The sequence below is a fragment of the Drosophila miranda genome (assembly GCF_003369915.1).
Source record: "Drosophila miranda strain MSH22 chromosome Y unlocalized genomic scaffold, D.miranda_PacBio2.1 Contig_Y1_pilon, whole genome shotgun sequence".
Taxonomy (NCBI): Eukaryota; Metazoa; Arthropoda; class Insecta; order Diptera; family Drosophilidae; genus Drosophila; species Drosophila miranda.
Window position 1 is genome coordinate 10,975,058 of NW_022881603.1, and position 20,409 is coordinate 10,995,466.

At 47.0% G+C, this 20,409-nt stretch overlaps 1 protein-coding gene and 1 pseudogene across 1 annotated transcript; one reads left to right on the forward strand and one right to left on the reverse strand.

Moving 5' to 3' along the window:
- Positions 1 to 126: 126 nt before the first annotated feature.
- LOC117190450 (putative helicase mov-10-B.2) lies at positions 127 to 3,490 on the forward strand (the record flags this gene model as incomplete). Its single annotated transcript, XM_033395523.1, has 5 exons — positions 127 to 244; positions 304 to 437; positions 493 to 1,360; positions 1,419 to 2,600; positions 2,656 to 3,490. Coding segments are annotated over 5 exons (2,355 nt in total), but the record flags the coding sequence as incomplete, so codon positions are not given.
- LOC117191971 lies at positions 3,086 to 12,040 on the reverse strand (annotated as a pseudogene).
- Between the last annotated feature and the right edge of the window lie 8,369 nt (positions 12,041 to 20,409).

Here is a 20,409-nt window from a genome sequence, read left to right on the forward strand (position 1 = left end):
ATTCTTGGAGTGCATTTAATACCCAATGGTCTACAATGGGTTAAGTTAATCAACAGGAGATCAAACAAACGGCCCTCGATACTATCGACTGGGTAATCGCAGAGCAGAGCTACCAGACAGAGCTAAGAGTTAACGGAACTTTTTTTTACTGAATGCTTATCGCGCAGTCCCTGTTTTTACTTGTGTATTCTTGTTTTTAGTGGCATCAACACGCATGCACGCAAGAGGAATGAATCTGCAACTTGTAAGTGAGCATGCAGCACAACTAGTGGAAGTTCGCTAATAATGAATTTCAAATTATAGTTAGATCGGCAGCTGTCGCATATAGGCACCGAGGTGGATTTTTGGTTAAAACAAACGGTACAGCTAGCGAAATCGGAACCATTAAACGGAACGAATGCCGGAGAAACTATGCCGGGAATCGGGATACAGAACGGGTAGGTGAGGAGTACCAGGGAGTGCATTTTACTGTTTTCCATTACATTTTTGCAGGTCATCGGGCTTTACGCGCGATCGCCGTACTACGAGCCCAATGCGAAAATGCTGCAGGCCCAGACAAACAATTTTATGGACGACGATTTGACCGACAATGACGCCATCTTTGCGCATTATTTGAGCACCGAGAAGTTGGAGTTTTACAATGCGTCCTCGGTGATGCTGACTCTGCTTACTATCGAGGATGTGACTACAATGAAGCTGTACTCGCAGCTCATCGAGCCGGATGTGGCGGTTCATAAAGTACATATAAATGCATTTCGTGTCGCTCTCTCTGCTAGCGATTCTGTTAATGCCGAGGAAGTGGTGTCCCCGGGAATCGATGAGGTTGTCTTGATACCCAAGTGCAGTTTAATGGCCTCGCCGCTACCAAAGGAGCTCATATCGGCCCTGTTTCCACATCCGCATGAGCAAATGCCTTTTAAAGATCAGATGCGCCGCCATGTGGCCAGTGTGGAACAGGTCTGCCGCACCAGTGTTCACTTCAAGTTCAGTAGGGGAAAACTTCCAGACGACAATGTGTTGCAGTCGCAACGCTTTCATGTAATTCTCCGCTCCACGCGTATTCCGTTTCGCTTTATGTACCGCGCTGTCAATATGCTCCCGGAGATGCCAGGTCTCCGTCGTTACCTCTTTCCCTTTCCGAATTGGCTAACCACAATGATAGAAACCTCGAAGATTTCATTGCATGACTGCAATCTTCCATCTTTGATGCAAATCCAACCGCCGCCCCCGCAAGCTCCTCCAGCACATATTTCGCTGCTGAACGAGACCATAGGCGATAATGAAGAACAGTTGGAGGCGGTGCAGACGATTGTGGCTGGACCCAATCCCAAAGCTCCATTTATAGTGTTCGGACCACCAGGTAAGCATCAGGTATGCTAGCCACAGTCGTACACAATTCACACCTTCTATCCATTCAGGCACTGGCAAGACCACTACCATTGTGGAGGCCATTCTACAGGTGCGCCTTCGACGACCGCAAAGCCGCATCCTTGTAACAGCCGGTTCGAACTCGGCCTGCGACACGATTGCCATGAAACTGTGCGAGTATATCGAAGGAAACTTTCGGCTCATGTTTTTAAGGGAAAAGAAGGTACTGAAATTGGTGCCGCCCTTGCTGCTGAATAACTCCAATTGCTCGGACCATTTGTTCAAGCATCTACGAGTGCGTAATGTGATTACGTATACCATCATCGTGGCCACATTGGTTACTGTCGGCCGCCTGGCTAACGATGGCTTTGGTGACTTTTTCACCCACATATTCATCGACGAGGCTGGAGCTTCCACCGAGCCGGAGACTATTATGGGCATTGTGGGTGTTAAAAAGAACAAAGAGAACGGCAACTTCGATCGCACCCTTCAGGTGCGTCTGCGTCGTAACTATCGGTCACATCCCGAGATCGTGCGTCTTTTTAACGAGCTCTACTACGGCGGAGAGCTAATCGCAAAGGCTCCGGACGAACAGGTCAACCTTGCCGCTGAATGGGATGTGCTGCCCAATGGCCAGTTCCCCATCATCTTCCAGGCCACACATGGAGTCACCAAAAACGAGGAGCACACCACCAGCTCCTTCAATTCGCTGGACGCAGAGGTTCTGTGCTGGCACGTCAAGCGCTTGATAAAAAATGGCCTCGGCCCAAATATAGAGGTAAAGCAGGAAGACATCGGTGTGGTGGCTCCATACACGTCTCAGGGCAACCTAATCATTCGGAAGCTTAAGCGGCAGGGCCTCGGCAATGTGGAAGTTGGCAGCGTGGAGACCTATCAGGGCAGAGAGAAGCTCATCATCATTGCCACTCTGGTGCGTTCGTTTAGCTATATGGGGTTCATGCGTAACCCGCGTCGCATCAATGTGCTCATTTCGCGGCCCAATGCGCTGCTCATACTGATTGGTAATCCCGTCACTCTTCGCCATCATCCCGACTTCAAGTTCATCATTGATGAGTGCATCCAACATCAAACGTATCTCTTCAAAAAGAGAGATTCATTGCACTTCGTGGTAAAACATGTGGCTATAAGCGATTTGGAAGATGGCAAAAATGTGAACACTGCAAATCCGAAAAAAGCCTTAGTTAAAGCCAATCAAGTGATCCCAGAAATGGGTAAGTGCTTAAACTACAGTCTTGGATTTATTTTGCTATACCACCTATTTTACAGATAAAATCTCCACCGCCATCTGTGCCATGATGAATGCTTTAAATATATCATAGAGCTACGCTCTTCCCTAATCTAAATCGAACAAAATCTTCTAGAGATATAAACTAGGACTAACGGCTGCCGTACCCTGATAATTATATGTGCAAGACGCAGAGACTGCCTAGAACATTCCTAAAGTACGCATCTGTTTGTAACCATTTACTTTAATTTTTTTTTTAAATTTTATTTGTATTATTTGTCTATCTGTAACAGTGGGCTGCTCTTGCTCTTGCGGTCTTTAAGAGCTGTAATAAGCGCTCCATTTATTGCACTGTAAACGAAAGGAAAATAATAGGTATTATTTGAGAAATTCCTCGGACCGGATGAGTAGTTCCCATGAATGGATGTCGTTTGGTACGCTCAACCGGATTGATAGTCAGATGCAATTGTGTAAGCATTATCATTTAGAGTATATATATTTAAGCAGTGTCTCTATATAATTAGTAATCAGATTATAAAGAATACAATACAATGGAGTTGCTGCGTTAGTTTTCGAAAAATGTTTAAAAATAGTTACGATCTTGCTTGCGGAGGAGCCTGTCATTCATTTAATTTTTTTGTCCATCGCCTTTCGTATAAATTCGTTCAGTCTTTGTTAATCAACAATTTTACTTTTTTAAAGTGATTAATGGTTTACATTTGTTTTGAGTCGGAGAAATGTGCACTTAACGAGAAATGCAAAGTTAATTAGAGAAACCTCAATTTAATGAACTTCTTCTGCAATGACTGTCTCCGTTCGTTCGATATAAAAATTTGTGTTCGCATTTTTGGTTTATAATAAAATATATATATTAAATATTATTATTGTTCTGTGTGTAGGACATATCAAACGCTCTCCTTAGCTGCCTCGATTGCGTGTGAGTAACTACATTTGGTATACACTTATAAAAGACCCCGACCCCAGGAGGCGACGCTCTTCGTCACCAGCATCCATCATCAGGGTGAGTGTGTTTCGATGTGATTTTGTGAGTGGGGGATGGGGTACAACAATATCTACGTGGGGTTAAGACCCGAGATTAGAGTATCATTCGCCGCACGCCGCACTCCATGCAGAACTTGGCGTGCTCGATGATGAACCTGCCGCCACACTCGTGGCAGAACTTGGACAACTTCATACTCGAACTTAGGCTGGACGCGGAGTTACAGCTCAGCAGGGAATGCTGCGATGTGGTTGGAGTCAGCGACGCCTGCCCATTGTTGTTGTTGTTATATACTGGCTGGGATTGCACCTGCTGTTGCTGCTGCTGGTAGTTGTAGTTGCTATCTGGTCTATTGTGCTTCTGTTGATCCTGCGGCTGCTGCGTGGACATTGTCAGAGAGTGCTCCGATCCACTGGAGGATTCTGCTCCGTCGGTATTGCCATTGCCAATGCTATTGATAGCGCCGCCGCCGCCGCCATAAAGCCTCTGACGTGCCTTGAGAGTGCCATAGGCAGTGTGCGCCTGGGTCGAGACATCAGTCATGGCGCTCGGCAGCTTGGCACTGGCCGTGTGCGGACGCAGCAGATTCTGGTCGCGTGGTGTACCCGGTTGTAGGTCGCCGGACCGCTGTCGCGACAGGCTGTAGGGGGAGTTGGTGCTGCAATAGAAATGCAAGACAAATTATTCAATGAAAGTCATCATGGCAGATTACTCACCTGCCATAGGCAGAGTCGGAGCTTAGCTTGGAGCTAGCGCCGCGACGAGACGAGTGGGACGAGGACATGGGATAACCATCGCGACTGCTTAGCTCGTCGGAATCCGCTGATGCTGAGGGTGTCAAGGGGGAGCTGGCCTTCAACTGATGCTGCTCCTGCTGCTGAAGCTGTTGCACTGGCTCCGGATCCAATTCCCTTGCGTACAGCAAGGGGAATTGCGTACCCTGCTCTTCGGGTCTTCTGATGAACAGGGTACGGATTGAGGCGCCGGCATCCTCGCCCAGTTGCCGAAACTCGCTCTGGATTGCTGGATCAGATTTTTAGCGTTATTGACCTGGACGGAGTCGCTCGATAATAGGGCCAGTCTGTTGGCATTGCCAGCCAACTGGCTGGCCCGATCCTCAGGCCCGCCCTGGGCGTCGACATAGGCGTCCTCTGTATCGCTGATCTTTCTGAACCGAGCGTGCTCCGGCTCGTTGCCATTCTCGATGTGCAGCACGTCGATGGGCGTCTGTGAGTTGCCCACCATGTGGCGCAGGGAGTCGGGTGAAATTGGGGAACGGCCGTGGGCATTTGTCTCCGTCTCGATGCTGATGAAGATCTCCCGCTTCTGCTGATCCTCGACTGGCCTCTTCCCCACCATCTGCACTGGCATCTGCTGCATCTTTTCGTCGTGGCTGCTAGCACTGGATGCATTCGATTGCTGGCGCTGCATCTGCATCTGCAATTTCTCGCCTCCCTTGCTATTCGAACTATTCGAGTTGGATCTGTGGGTGTAAGGGTCTTTAGTGGGCTGTGACTTGGGCTGAAGGATGCTACTGGTGGTGGCCGGTCTCAGTGTGGCTGTAGTGGTCTGTTGTGGGGTCGAAGTCGCTTTATGGAACGAGCGTTGCCTGCTCGTCGTGCGATTCAGCAGGAATTCGCGACAATCTTTGAACAGCGGGAACTGCTCGTCGTCATTCTCGTTCTCGAATGAGGAGAGAAACTCCTCAAAGTCAAAGTCGTCGAAGGTGGGCATGTTGCCCATCGGCATGACCAGGGGCAGTGGATTGGCCAGCAGTTCCTTCTGCTGCTGCTGCCAGCACTGCTCGTCGTACTCCATTGAGGACCGATTGGCCTCATCGTCGGCGGAGCACCCCGACGAGGCATCGGCATCCTCCGGCGAGGCATCGTACAGAAACTGATTGCGTCCCAAGCGCATCTTTCGCTTCAGCAGATTCCTGGCCTCTCCGGACTGACGTCGCTCGTAGGTGATGGTCGACTGAGAGCTGTTCCGACTTCGGCTCTGCGACAGCTGCTGTGGCGTGGAACTGGCATCCGAGGCTACGCCGCTGGACACGTGCAGATTATCGCATGCGTTGATCAGCTTTGGGTCGATGAACTGTCCGCCGCCCACTGCGGCCGGACGGCCAAAGCCGAAGATGCTCTACAGCTTGATGGGTGTTAGGGTGTTCGCCCCACCGCTGACGGGCTGATGGACTGATGGCGTCGACGTCGCTGGTCTGCTGATGTGCTCCAGCCGCAAGGGGGTGGCAATGGGCTGGTAGTTGTTGAGCACCCTCTTCTCGTTATTCTCCTTGGCCGACACGGCAACTGGGGGTGGGGCTGTGGCTGGTGCTGATTCTGGTGTCACCGTTGTCAGGGCCAGGGGCGGCAGCTGGCCGGGATTGCTGGACGTGGTCAGGTTCTTGGCCGAGCTCTGCTTGCTCAGGTTGTTGCTCTTATCCTTGAGCTCCTTGCTTGTCAGCTGACTGGCGGCTGCCACCTCCGCTGCCTTGGCATTCAGCTCTTCCAGCTCGTGTTCGTATTTAAGGAACACCGCCAGGGTGTCGGTCTTGGCCACGTTACGCCCGGGCAGTGCCTGAGCTGTGGTCTCGCTGGCAGCGCCAACGCCCACCGGTAGCTTCAGCATCTGTTTGCGGTTGGACGTACTCGTATCCCGGCGGACCACGCGTGGACTGTGGAAGTCGTTGACGCAGGAGGCGCGCACCGGCATCTCGTCGTACTCTTCCGGCTTGAGGAAGTTCGTGGAGATGGGACCCTCGTCGGAGAGGCCCCGCTGTATGGTGGGGCGATAGTTGGTCGCAAACAACGGACGACTAGGCAGCAGCGGTGTGCGCCGGGGGCCCCGCAGAGAGGAAGTGCGCCGGAAGTTGGAGGCAGGTGTGGGTTTCGGTGTGGTCGGCGGTGCCTTGCTGGTCAACGAGGTGGTCATGGAAAGACTTGGTGTGGCTGTTAGTTTGGCTGTTGGGGAACCGAAACCTCCTCCTGCTCCGGCGGCGTGCCGGGGGAGCAAAGCTCCTCCAGCTGACGTTTGGCCGAGAGGAATGGGATCGTACTTGTCGCCGCGGACGCTGACTCCACAGAGGCCGCTATGCAGGAGATTGGAAAGGATGCAGGAAAGTGAGAGAAATAGCGCAAAATGGTAGAAAGTTTCTGTGGGAAAGCTATAATGGTAACCCGCCCGTCTGTGCATAGCCTGGCTGTCGTCTGGGTGAAATGGCATGAGGAGGAAGAGGAGGAGGGTGAATCAGATTAGCAGGCTACAAACCTCTTGAAGGTGCCTCCGCGGCGGGAATTGGGAAGCGAGTGGCTGTCGTCCTTGGCAGGCAGCTCCTTGATGTACATTTTTCCATCCTCGTCCTGCTCGAGCATCACCAGGCAGCGACTGATCCTGCTGCCGCTCTGCTTGGCCACAAGAGGCAGCTTCGTGACAGGCCGCTGATCGCTCTAAGCTTCTACGTCGCTGTGCTCGACCTGCGGGAACTCTCCGCTATTCAGACTGGACGTGCGTTCGAGGATCTTCGCGGACCTCCTCATCATATTTTCCTTGCTACATTCCAGCTCACTCGATTCGTTGTCCATTTCAATGACATCGCGCTCGAACTGCAGCCGATCGCTGCCGAGGTGCAGTCTGGGCAGCTTGGTATGGCTCATGGTGTGGCCGAGGGCCTCCAGGCTTTGCTGCAGCTGGGGCATGGGCAGGGCTCGCATGGGTAACGAACTGTTCATCTCCATGGTGGCCTGGCCAGTCCGCTTCTTGGGCCGGCACACAGTTCGCGTGGTGGTCGTTTCCATTTTGATTTGGATCTCGGCTCGCGGCGAATCGTCCTCGTAATCGGAATAGGCAACACGCGGTCTCCGCGACAGAGGCACAAGGCTGCAATCCATATCATCTTCGGTCGATATCTGCATGGAGTTCGCTTTCTTAGTTGGCGATGATTGCTCCAAGTTGCGCAACTCCAAGCTGGAATGCTCCCGTGTGCGGATGCGGCGACGCGCCTGCCGCACTAGCGGTGTGGAGGAACGCACCTTCACTTTAACCACCTCCTGCGGTGTTTCATCCATTTTAGTTGCTTTTACGATGGTCGTAGGGCCTGACGTGGGTAGCGAGTGGGTGTATGGGAGGTTGCTTCAATTAGCTTATAGTTCGATAAAAAATCCTGGTATGAATGGGTTCTATTTTCTCAAAGTTTCTATCTAAAATCTAAATGCCATGATCCTATAGGAACCTCTACAAGACTACTATATATATTATTTTTATTTGTTCTATTTCTATCTCGAGACTCTCGCGTTACCCTTCACTTCTCCCTCTAAGAACCCATCCATTGGATACCATAGCAGAACCTAGACAGCCACTTATAGAGCTTAATGCATCGGTGATCTTTTTTGAATGCTTTTGAGGCGGCGGCGCGCATTAATTACGAACCATGAACAAGTTCCGGCTTGTTAGATCCGACAAGTACTCGTAAGCCAAGTTAATTGGGAAACTGCACGCTACGGTCAGTGGAACCCCATGGCATCCCATATATACAAGGTATATCCCTACATCTGACTATAGAACCCAAACCTATACCTTTTCGCTTGATCAACCGATTGAGATCCTCGAATTTGAGTGCCGGCAACATTTCCTTCTCGGCAGCATCGACCCTTTCCCGATTGGTCATCCGTTTGCGGAGCCTGGCGGCTGGCTTCAGCGGTGCCGCCTCCACACAGTCCAGCTGGAGGGTTTCGCCACTGGATTGGCTTCGCAAGCGATCCATGGTTTCGGTGATGCGGTCACAAGTCTCGATAGGCTTGCGTTTGGCGCGTAGGACGCGCTCCTTTGGCGGAGCTGGTGCTGCTGGTGGATCGTCGTCTTGGGTCACGCACAAGGTGACTGTGTTTTGAGTGACTTTTGCCCTGGCTCCCTCGGCCTTGCTGCGGACTGCGGGCGTCCCGTTCTTTGGTTGGGGGCGTGCCAGCTTATTTGCTTTAGGAGGGCTGAGTGGGAGGAGCATGAGTGGAGTTCGCTGATGGATATACATGCTCTCACTACGGTGAGGCGCAAGGCGCAATACGAAGTATCTGTCTACCACAAGGATACGTTTACAATTACGGATACTGGTGGGGATACGGGGGATTAGTCAACGACAACCAAAGCAACGACAGAGGAGCGATTGGGTTAGGTGTATCTAAGTATCTTTAGCTTCTATATCTATAACTATATCTATCCCTTGGTACTCACTTATCACTGTGCACGGCCGAGGTCATGGAGGGGAGCGACATCAGGCTCTGCTTGGGGGACGTCATGTCGCCGGCGTCCAGCAGATCCTCGTGTTTGCCGGAGTACTTGTTCCGGTTGATCGAGCGCTTCGTCCTATAATTATTCATTGCGAGTGGAAATTGAAACGGCAAACAGAAAAAATAATTGGAATAATAAATTGGTAGTGTCTGGGTTTGTGGCAAGTGTGTTACTAGTGTCAAACAAGAATACATATGTCGAAGGACATGTCATCGAAAACCAGGCTTACTTGAGATTGGGCGGCCTGTATGCTTCCTGGCGTCCAGCCGTTCCTTTGCTTTCGACGTCTCCTGGGTGTTGGTCAGCTTTATGGTGGCCTGAATCGCCTTCTCCTTGCACCACTCCACATGCCGGTCGAATGCCGTTGAAGTTCCGCTCGCAGTGGGGACAGTGCTCGGAGGCCACACCCTTGATGCGCTTGGCCAGCGAGCGATCGCGGGCTGGTACATGGTTTGGGTCGCCTGCGGGCGATGTTGCAGCACCTCCTGTTCCTGTTGCTGTGCCCCCTGCTCTACGCACGGAAGTTGCGACGAATGGGCAGAGGAGAGCCCACACTCTGAATATGCAACAGCATCCAGAAGAGAAAAAGAGAAAGAGAGAGAGAGAAGGAGTTGAGCGATGGCTCGATTGATTGGCAGATGTACTCACGTCTGTTGGTATTGTGGATCCTGTGCCTACGGGATCCCGACTCCCAGCGGTGGGGGTGTGAACTCCAGACACCTTCTCAGCATTGGGCAGGCCAAAGTTTTTGGGAAGGACATACGTGGAAAGTGCTGTGCCCTCGCGGCGCTGGCGCGAGGAATCAAAGGTATTGCGCTTCTTTGAGATCTTCTCGCAGACGACGACATGCTTGCGCAGGGCATTCAAGTTGAAGGTGCGGCTGCAGCACGGACAGGGCGTCAGATCGCTGGGGTTGATGGCCACTATCTCGGGCACGGGCAGCGGCAGTCCTCGGGTGAGCGGCGGCGAAGAGGGCTCCTCCTCCTGCCCGCATTCGGGCGCTTCCAACTCGGCCTCCGTGTTGAATGTGGCTGCGTGGTGCGGTTATATGGAAATAGATAATGTAAGAAATCAATTGTGTTTCTGCGAGCACTTTGACAATGTTTTGTATATGCTGTATATTCACAAAATATGTATATATATGTAAATATATGTATGTATGTATATTTTCGCGGTTGCAAGCCAATATTTCGATTTCGATTTTCAAATCATGGAGATATCAGTGATCGATAACTAAGCAGTGTTTACACCATTATTTAGTTTTAATTGTGAAAAAATCTTTCTCGGTTGTGTGTGGGCATTAAAAACTAATAATTAACATCACATTATGGGGTAAGCAAAAAAGACCATCAATGATGGCAGCTACTGCCAGACAGCGGCAATCCTATTACAATGCGAGGCCAGCGGAGCACCCACGACTGGCTGCCAGCAAAGATTACATCAATCAACGGCACGCATGAGACAAGGGGAGCAGAAATTTCCGCAACATCTTGGGAGTCCTCCCTCCTCCCCCTTCGCGGGGACAGCTTCTCTCGTTTCGATTGAAATCAATGCAAAGTTTTATGTTACGCATTCTTTTCCCAAACCAGCAAAGAGCCGTTGCACACGACTGCTCTGGCCCGTGTCGGTGCTAATGACGCCCGCAGAATGCAACAGAATCAAATCCACTGCTGCATTATATGAATCCACTCTTCCCACTTGAGATCTATAATAATAACAGCATCCCTGTCCAATGGGAGCCTGAGCAGATCTGACTGCATGGAGAGAATAGAGAATGGATGGCAATGATTCGGCCAAGTGATTTCAGATGGTCAGGAGTTTACTAGATCAAAAGTTGAAAGCCCTACAACTGAGTGATGAATGCAATTTCCAATAGACTATATATGTGTCTGTTCCTTCTTTCATAATCAAACGATTCCCTATCCACATCCATTCCATCCACTAGTCCGCGTCTAGTCGGTTCCAAGCATTTTCCATAGTCTTTCATGGGTCTTTTCGTTGCAGCTGTTGTCGGTCCGCTGTTGGGCAAGCTCTATAAGCCACTTAAGACATCAGGCCAATAAATGTGTTGTTTTCTGATGTGCAATAAGGTAAAGCATAATTCAAACGGTTTTCTCATTCCAGTTCTTGGCCACACTTTGAACTTCCAACTGTTTGACACTTGGCGATGCTTCCCATGAACCAAAACAGTGGGAACCTAATGAAAGGGCCCCGTCCTCTCTTAGTTCTCAGTAAATCATTCAGATTTTCAATTTCGCTTTCATTACGAGTATTTGGTCAAACGGGAGGTGACATCATTCGGAATTGATAAGAATACGAGTACTAGAAGGAGTCAATGAAAAGGTCGTCTTGGCATTGGATTCTATGAAGCAGATTAAGCAGCTGTTCCAGCATTTACATTTTCCCCCCCACTTAGCGCTTTCACTTGGTCAATTTTGTAGAAACTAAAACGGTTCATTTAGCATTTGTGTATTAGTTGATAATTTGCATTGAAAATTACTTGGCTTAATTGCTGGGGCTGTTGCTGTTTCTGATGGTTTGGCATGCAAATGATTGTTAGTTGGATGATTAGTGGACAACACGTCGATCTTATTGACAACAATCAGAATGCGTTGCAGTTGATTGTTATTGTTAGTTGCTGCTGCTGTTGTTGTTCCAGGTTCAGTGGGCGTTGCTGCGCCCACACCTGGAGGTGTGTCCGACTCACTTGACTTGGCATTGGGCAGATTTTTCTTGCCTTTATTGCTGCTGCTGCTGCTGCCGTTGCTGTTGCGTTTGAGGGAAAACGTATTGCGGACGCGCGAAAATGTGGACAGCTGTTGCTGCTGATGCTGCTGTTGCTGTTGCGGCAGTGATTGTTGCGCCTCAGTAAGCTGCAACGAGTTGAAAGAACTCTTCAGCGGCTGCTGTTCAAATACGTTAATGCTGCCATTTCCACAGCCATTTCCATTTTAGTTTTCGTTTTCCCTTTGATTGCAGAAATTTAGTTAAGCTTTTTCGCTGACCAGCAAATCGTTGAGTTGCTGGTACTCCTCGTAGATGCCCCTACTGTGCCGCTTATTGATTTTGGCCAGTGGCTGAGGCTTCTGCGACTTTGATTTAAAGATCTTGTTCCACATTTTCTTGCTCATCTTCCTCAAAATTTGGAGTACGCGCGTCTCTGATGATTATTCACTTTCCCGATACTTCGTTATTTTTAAACACATTTCACATTTTCCGCGCTCCGCACCTTTTCGCTCTTTCCAATTGGACTTCTTCTTGCGCCGGCGTCTGGTTCAATTTTGAGCGGCAGCAACATCGCCGCCAGCCCGCCAGCAACATTAAGCTCTCGCAAGCAACAAGCTGCCCGCACAGTGGGCCTTTGGACCTTTTGGCGTTAAAAATCATACTTTGGACCATACTTATGGCGGGGCTATTTTGGATGTTTTTCCTTCGTAGTTGCGACACATAAATACGTACATATGTCGCTCTAAAACACAAATCGTAGATTGGTGAACTTTAAGTGTCCATATTACCTAAATTAAATTTCCTGGAAATTTGAATTTTTAAAATCTCTGAAAGACTTATCATATGCGTGAATCTGAATATTATTCGTATTATCCAAGCCGCTCATAGGATTTTTGATTTTGGCCACCTGATATCCACTGTGCGACGTGCCGGCAACATGTTACCGTGCACATTTTGCATGGAATTAAAAATAGTTGCACTCCAGTTTTGGCTTTAGCTGCGGTGTGGGTGGGTGGGTGTGGGTGTAGCTGCTACCAGCAACAAAGGCCACCATTCTTTTCCAACTTATTCCCTCCATTTCTGCTCTGGGTTGTCTGTTTCCCCTTCTCTTGATATTCGCTTGGTGAGGGTGTTGTGGTTTTGAGCAGATATTTGCCACAAAGAGATGAAATCATAAATTATGGTATATCTTGATCAATATAGCACATCATGTCAATACAGTTATGCCTATCTGTCTGTTGAAGGTTTAAAGGCACTACATATGTATATCTTATAGCTGACATTGCGAGTTTATATATGTAAGAGTATCAACAGCTTCGGAATTCGTCTTTGGACTTCCTTTCTTGTTTGTCTTGTCTTTACGGCTGATTTATTTAAAGCCGTCGCCAACACTGCCGCCCGTTCCGCCGCCAAATGTTGCTGAACCCTTGGCTGCTTAGACCGTAATTCATTCCACTCTGAAATCGGGCAGAATGACTGCCAATTCCCCCCATTTGAATATATTCGATTTTCTAAATTGAATTAGTCTTTGGCGCGACTTCCTTTCGGGCCATCAGTCAATCAGCCTAAAGACTAGACATCAAAGTGGATCGTTTCCTGGCCAGTGGGAATTGGGTCCACGACTGGTACTGGGTGTAGTAAGTATGTACATATGTACAATAATATGTAATTATGTCCACTTATGGCACTCCAAAGAAACATCAACTTACTTGCATAAGTTGCATAAGTTCGCCAAAAAAGGTAACCGCCATCGGAGTTGCATGTGACAACGGCAGCAGCAACATTTGGCGAGCTCAGCAACATTTGGTGTTGCAGGCGGATTACATAAATAAACAGCTGGGAGGGGAGTTGGAGGCGACACATTTGGCTGAACTGATGAGGACAGAACTCTTTAGAGAGTCTATTAGGTAGCTCATGAAATTTGCCGCAGATATATAAAAAAGATATAGTCAGTAGTAGTCGTAGGGAGAGGCGCCCGGGGTTGTGGGCGGCATCGTTTGTGGTCGCCCACGCGTCTCGACTCTGACTTGCCCTCAACATCCTGATAATCTCTTATAATTGTCACGCTCTGAGAGCGCAGCCGAAAATAGAAGATATGTTGCAGTTGCATATACATATGGTTCATACATATGTACATACATGTGCACGATGCATCTATCTCGCTCTACCGATTTTCACGCTTTTCACGGCAGACCCCTCGGGACAAAAAAAGGGGCGCGTGCGCATAAATAGTCAAACTTCTCGAATCTAGATGATGTGTTGTATGGATGGCAAGGCGGCGACATGACACAAGCACAAAAACAAGGCAAAAAAAAGTGAACTTAAAATTTAATATTTCCTATGCACTGAAAGAAATTAGGAGGAAAAATGTAAGAAACCTGACAGGAAGTCCAACAAACCTATCAGTCTTTAATATGATATTCTACTGAAAAGCATTCTGATTTAAGAATTCTTTTGTACTTCGAAACATGTAGTTTATATTATACGTGGTATTATATACTCCAAGCTAATATATTTACAGATAAAATTATAGAGCAACCCAATACCTTATCCATTCAGAATTAACCTCAGGTGAACTCTAGAAGTTCCCACTTCTGTCTTCTCTTTGAGAGCACTTCCTTTCTTATGATGGAATCTTCTAAATATATTGCGCTAGTGTATCAGAATCGAATCATCATATAGATGGCCCCTCTCTATAGCTCTTATAGCTTCTCCCCATCCTCTCTCTCTTCACATATCAACAACATCGGTGCGTCGTATTTTCCACTAATTAAGTTCTATTTCTTCCAGTCGTCTCCACTCCACTCCCATCCGTCATCCGTCCCTCCTCTGCTGTAGTGAAATCATTTCAGTTCATTGGCGCGATTTGTGGTCGGAGGCGAATCGATTTGTGAGTGGCCCACAACGAATTGAATGTTGAGCGAAATTGAATTAGATCATTTATAGTAGATTGAAATCAATTAAAACATATCTTTTAGGGGTATGTCATGAATCACTACGAGCTTGGAGTATTTTTTTCCAGTCAAAAGAAGAAAATAGAGGACTGCCGTTCCTCTACAACGAAATACAAACATTGCTCATTACTTAAAAACGTTAGTTTAGTTGTTTAAATAAATCGCTTGAATCAAAAACGTAGGAGTTTTTCATCCAAAAATATCAGCAAACTTGAAGCACAGCAACACTGACCGTAGCGTAGTTTCAAAGCTTAAGCAAAAGCTTTATTTTGCACTCGACGGCTAGCTTTTAGCCGTTGCCGCTTAAAGGAAACTTCGCGCATTACTCGTAAATTCGTACTTTAATTTGAAAATAATATAAAATTAAGAAACAGCTATCCGTCAATGACAAATTTGCTGATCGAAGAACTCATCTCATCCTAACAAGAGAGTGACTTTGCGATTTCGGCTGGAACACAGTAAATGTTTTGAAAACTGGTTTCGAGCCAGACAATGAAATTCATCTACATATATATAAATTGCGTTTTGCACAAACTGAATGGATATTTGACTTTGGAATTCATTCTATAAAATAAGCATTGTGTTCGGGCTTTGCTTTGCCACTAAATGTGGTTCAATGTCAAGGAAATTCCATGGCAGACAGAGAGGCAGAAAAGGAGGAAACTCAAGTGTGGGCTGCTGGCACATTAAGCCGAGGGAAGTGGGTCATATGCCCCCCACTGGAGACCATTTAGGCCATATATGCAGATGGGCCATTACAATCTAAATCAGTCAGACAGCCAACCAGGCAGCTGGAGAGTGACAATGGAATACTCGTAGTTTTTGCTCGTACGAATATTTATTATTTATTATCGGAAACTTGTAAAAACCGACATGGCTAAGGCGGAACGCCCGATTTATGTCAAGCTGCGAGTATATTTATCTGCCCTATGAATATAGCATATAAGTCGAGCCTAGTTTTATTACTTTTTCGTTTCAATTGCAGCTCGAATTCTATTTAATTCTGCTTTGTCTTTGTTTTGTGGCTGATTTTTGCCAAAAGTTAAGCTGACATTCCTCTTTTGGTTTTTTTAAATTTAATTAAGATTGATTTAGTTTAGTCGACGCTGCTGACTGCAAATGGAAATTGACAAGAATATGTCAATGTCTCTTGTCTGTTGCTTGGCTTCTTTTTATACCCGATACTCAAAATGAGTATTGGGGTATATTAGATTTGTGGTAAAAGTGGATGTGTGTAACGTCCAGAAGGAATCGTTTCCGACCCCATAAAGTATATATATTCTTGATCAGCATCAATAGCCGAGTCGATTGAGCCATGTCTGTCTGTCCGTCTGTCCGTCCGTCCGTCTGTCCGTCCGTCCGTCCCCTTCAGCGCCTAGTGCTCAAAGACTATAAGAGCTAGAGCAACGATGTTTTGTATCCAGACTTCTGTGATATGTCACTGCTACAAAAATATTTCAAAACTTCGCCCCGCCCACTTCCGCCCCCACAAAGGACGAAAATCTGTGGCATCCACATTTTTAAAGATACGATAAAACCAAAAACGCAGAATCGTAGAGGATGACTATATGTTCTAGAATGTAAGATCTCAACCAGATCGTATAATTATTATAGCCAGAATCAAGAAAACAATTTCAGTCTTTCTCGCTCTGTCTCTCTCTAACACACAGGTTTCATGGTCGGCTTTGCCAATTGCAAAATATGAGTTCAAGGATCTCAGAACCTATAAGAGCCAGAGCAACCAAATTTGGTATCCACACTCCTGTGATATCGGACCTTGACCGTTTCGTGTCCAAATTTCGCCACACCCCCTTCCGCCCCCGCAAAGGACGAAAATCTGGGGCATCCACAAATCTCAGAGACTGTTAAGGCTAGAGTAACCCAATTTGGTATCCGCACTTCTGTTAGATCTCACTATAAAACAAATATCTCAGAATTTCGCCCCACCCCCTTCCGCACCACAAAGGACGAAAATCTGTTGCATCCACAATATTGCAGATTCGAGAAAACTAAAAACGCAGAATAATAGATAATGACCATATCTATCAGACTGCTCAATCTGGATCATATCGGATCATTTTTGTAGCCAAAAGCAAGAAATCAATTTGCACTGGCTACGCAGCGCCCGACGTCACGCTCAGACTGATTTTCTGTCTCTCTCGCATGCACTCTTTGTCGTGTCGTTTAATATTAGCGGCGTCTGCCGGAGGAGAGCCATACTGACTAAGTATCGGGTATAACTGTAGAGTTGCGGTGTCCGCAGCAACTCACAACGTTCCCCCTCGTTTTTATTTGTTATGGATATGCCCAAAGGAATCGACTGGGTCCACAGATAAAGGCGATTCGAGGGCTTGAGTACTTAGAAAGGGTATGCTTAGGAGACTTGATAGATATTCCCTTTTTCCAGTATTTGCATAGAATGTGCATTAGAAAATCAAATGCTAATGGTGTTAACCAATCAATGTGAACATTGACTTTCAATTGTATCAATTAAAGTTGTTTTTCATTGCATTGTCGGGCAAATTGTCAGCATACTTCCCCTTCCCCCCACAAACCGCACAATTAACGCGAACATGATCCATTCACAGTACCCGAAACCGATTAACCGCAGTTCCCACCTGTTAGATCATCATTATGAGGGGGAGATCATTATGGGTAGATTATAATACTATAATTGAGGCAACAGGCTTTCGCTTGATCCGTTGAAGAAGAAAGCCATAAAGAGCAGCACCTATAAAAAATCCCGTAGCCGTACTCGAACAGGTTGAAGTCACACTTTGGAGACTCTGCTTTGTTCCCAGTGCTGATGTCATTCGGTAATCATCTAAGCCCCGTCCCGTCGCACGGGGTTTGCTTAGAACTCGACAGCACGTCACTCGACTCGAGAGTCGAGAGTAGAGTCGACTAGTCGTGCGAAGGTTACACACAGAATCTTGTTCTGTTCCGTTCGCCGGATCTCAATTTCAAATCAGAGAACGGACGCGACTCTGTCAATAAGTATTTTTCTGTACACCGCCCGTGTTTGATGTTAATTGCAGCTCTACCCATGCATACATGTATCCCCTAAATAGTATCTGTGTGCATATCTGTAGCCTTATGCAAATGTCTTGCTGAAAGCAATAGAAAAGCATTTGCCAGCCTGCCTCTTATTGGGCTTTTTGGAGCGTTGCAAATACGCATAGAAAATATTTACCAACTGTGAAATATGTTGCGTTTTTTTGTTTTGTGGACGGAGCGGAAAGGAAACCCCACAGAAACTAAAGAAAAAGAAAAACTGATGATTGCTTGATTGGTATTTATTGCTGGAACTGTAAGAGATTGCGATTTGAAATATGTTATTAAAGATACAGATAGTTATTTCATATATGTATCCATATTTTGTACATAATTTCCTCTCTGTATTCTATTATTATGATTATCTCTAGATCTGCATTCAAGTTTTAAATTTTTAACAAATTTCCATTGGGGAAAACTGCCAATTACTCGCCTCTACTTTGTTGATCTTCTCTACCAGGGCTAACCACATTCCATGCCAACTCATGCTGCCACATGGTTCGACTGCGTCGCCTCGCGAAATTCCAAAAGCTAATTAACGTCAAAGTTAACGAGTCCAAGCCATTTGGCTTGGGTACAGTAAACACCCCCACACTGACTCCCAATCCCTTGCCCCCATAAGCAAATCAGTTACTTAGCCTCGATCTGCAATTAGCACACAAATGGCGACCGAGGAGCCGGCAATGAAATGGCGAAATGCCGGGCCGAAAGGAGTTTCCTCGGGCCACTGTGGGTTTATCGATTACATGGCTATAAATGGTATAATGACGCCAGACATTAAAGCCGCACCCAGCTGGCCAGTCGGCGGTGGATGTAATATCCTTTGGCTTGGGGACTGGGGGTTGCCCCGCGTTGTTGTTGTTTGTGCTTCCGTTGTTTTCTGTTGTTGTGCTGCAAACAACTTTGAGTGGACTTGTTGTGCCCGGCTGGGGCAGCGGTGGCCATGGAGCGATTCCATCCATATGTGGATCCAGTTGGGTTGCCATGTGTTGTCCCTTCTCCTTTAATCTGACCAAATACATCTGATCCTGCAGGGAAGCACCCACTGATTGCCTCCTTGCATGCCAACGGTGACCAAACAACCAACCCAAACGAGAGCCTACCAAAGCCAAAAACTAGAGCAAGACTTCCATATACCCCACAAATATATGGTATGTGTGTCCCTGGCCATATCTTATCGGAAAGATAAAAAAAATGCATGGTAGTAGGCTAAAATCAAAAGAGAAACTGAGCGACCGGAGAACCTTATCTCTACGCTGGGCTCTGTCCGAGCCTATCAAGATGCAAACAAAATACCAACGCGGATGAGGGATGGGAATTAGCCTAGGAATGGGAATCTCTATATGAGTGCTGGATAACTACATTTTGCGCATTAATTTAATATTTTGTTTCCAATACCTGCGCTATATTTATTCGACTCTGGGGATAATAAGGCAAATTCAAGGTGGAGATATGTCTGGAGAAAGAATAAACGATGATAAGTTGAGGCTAAGATGTATGGGTATAAAGAGAATGGAAAGTTGAACAAATAGTGAATGAAAAAAGAGGTAAATAAATAGAAAAGAGCACTAGATCACTAGAATAAATAGAAGCTACAGAGATATCCGATATCTTTAGACTCGATCTAGTATTCCATTAAAGAAATTACACTCTTCCGCTACGAAACCTTTCCCATCATTAGATAGATACCTTATCTATAGTACTGTCTATAGTACTTCAGTTTATAGTACAACTAGTTGTTTGCTCTCGAGTTCTAGATGTTTACTTCTCCATAGGTGGGTCTCTCTGTTTGCGTAATGTTCAAGTGTGTTTACCTTATCGATACAGAAAAAACTGCTAATGAACAATTCATGGCTATAATGGTGACTAAATAATTGGCTATTAATATAGCTAGTTAACTTATCAACAAATTCCAATCCGAAATGAGCTTCAAACTTACCTTGGGGCGGATGAGTATTCCTTTGGAAGAGTTGCTGGCGCTCTAAGTAATTGAAAATCCTCAAAGTCCGGTCAATGGAGCTCCCCCTTGAGATGGATTAAAGCCCTCTCATATCATATATCATATCACAATCACCCATACACACAGACACTCGCACTCACACAGGTAGAACGGAAAAGTGGGATCAACCTTCTGGGCGCCACTTTCCCCCTTCCCCTTTCGATAAACGGCTGGCCCCAACAATGAGGAAAGTTTTACTTATTTATGCAATTTTTAAAAGAAATCAGGTTTTATTTTTTCTCAAAAAAATATTTATTGTCTTATTTTATTTTTTTGTTTGCTGCACACACGCGACGACAACGACAGCGACGACGGCGACTCCAACGTCTCGGCGATTCAACGAGCGCACAACGAATGAGCCGCTCCGCATCTCTGAGGCCATTGGGTGCTCTCTGCCTCTGCCCGGCTCTCTGCTCCGCCCTCGCTCAGCTGCGCGTCGTCGTCGCTGGGGCCCGTTCAGAGCTGCGTCACTACGAAGTGAACTTTTTTTGCAACCCGGTTTGAGCCGAATTTGTTGGGGCCATAATGCGAGCCCATAAGGCCTGCAGGGAAGACAGAGGATTGCAGGGCAGAAGGTGGGGTAGCAGGGTGTCAGCGTGGGCATCTTGTTAATGTGACAGGTTTCGCCTTTGTTGCAGTCCAAAATGAATGCTTCAATTGATCTCCACCTCCGCCGAATGGCACTTGTTGCTCGCTTTTTGGCTATTTTTAATTTTTTCGAAATTTCTCCTGAAAAAATGACACTTGACGCGTGTGCACGGGATTCTGGCTGGCAGTCGTT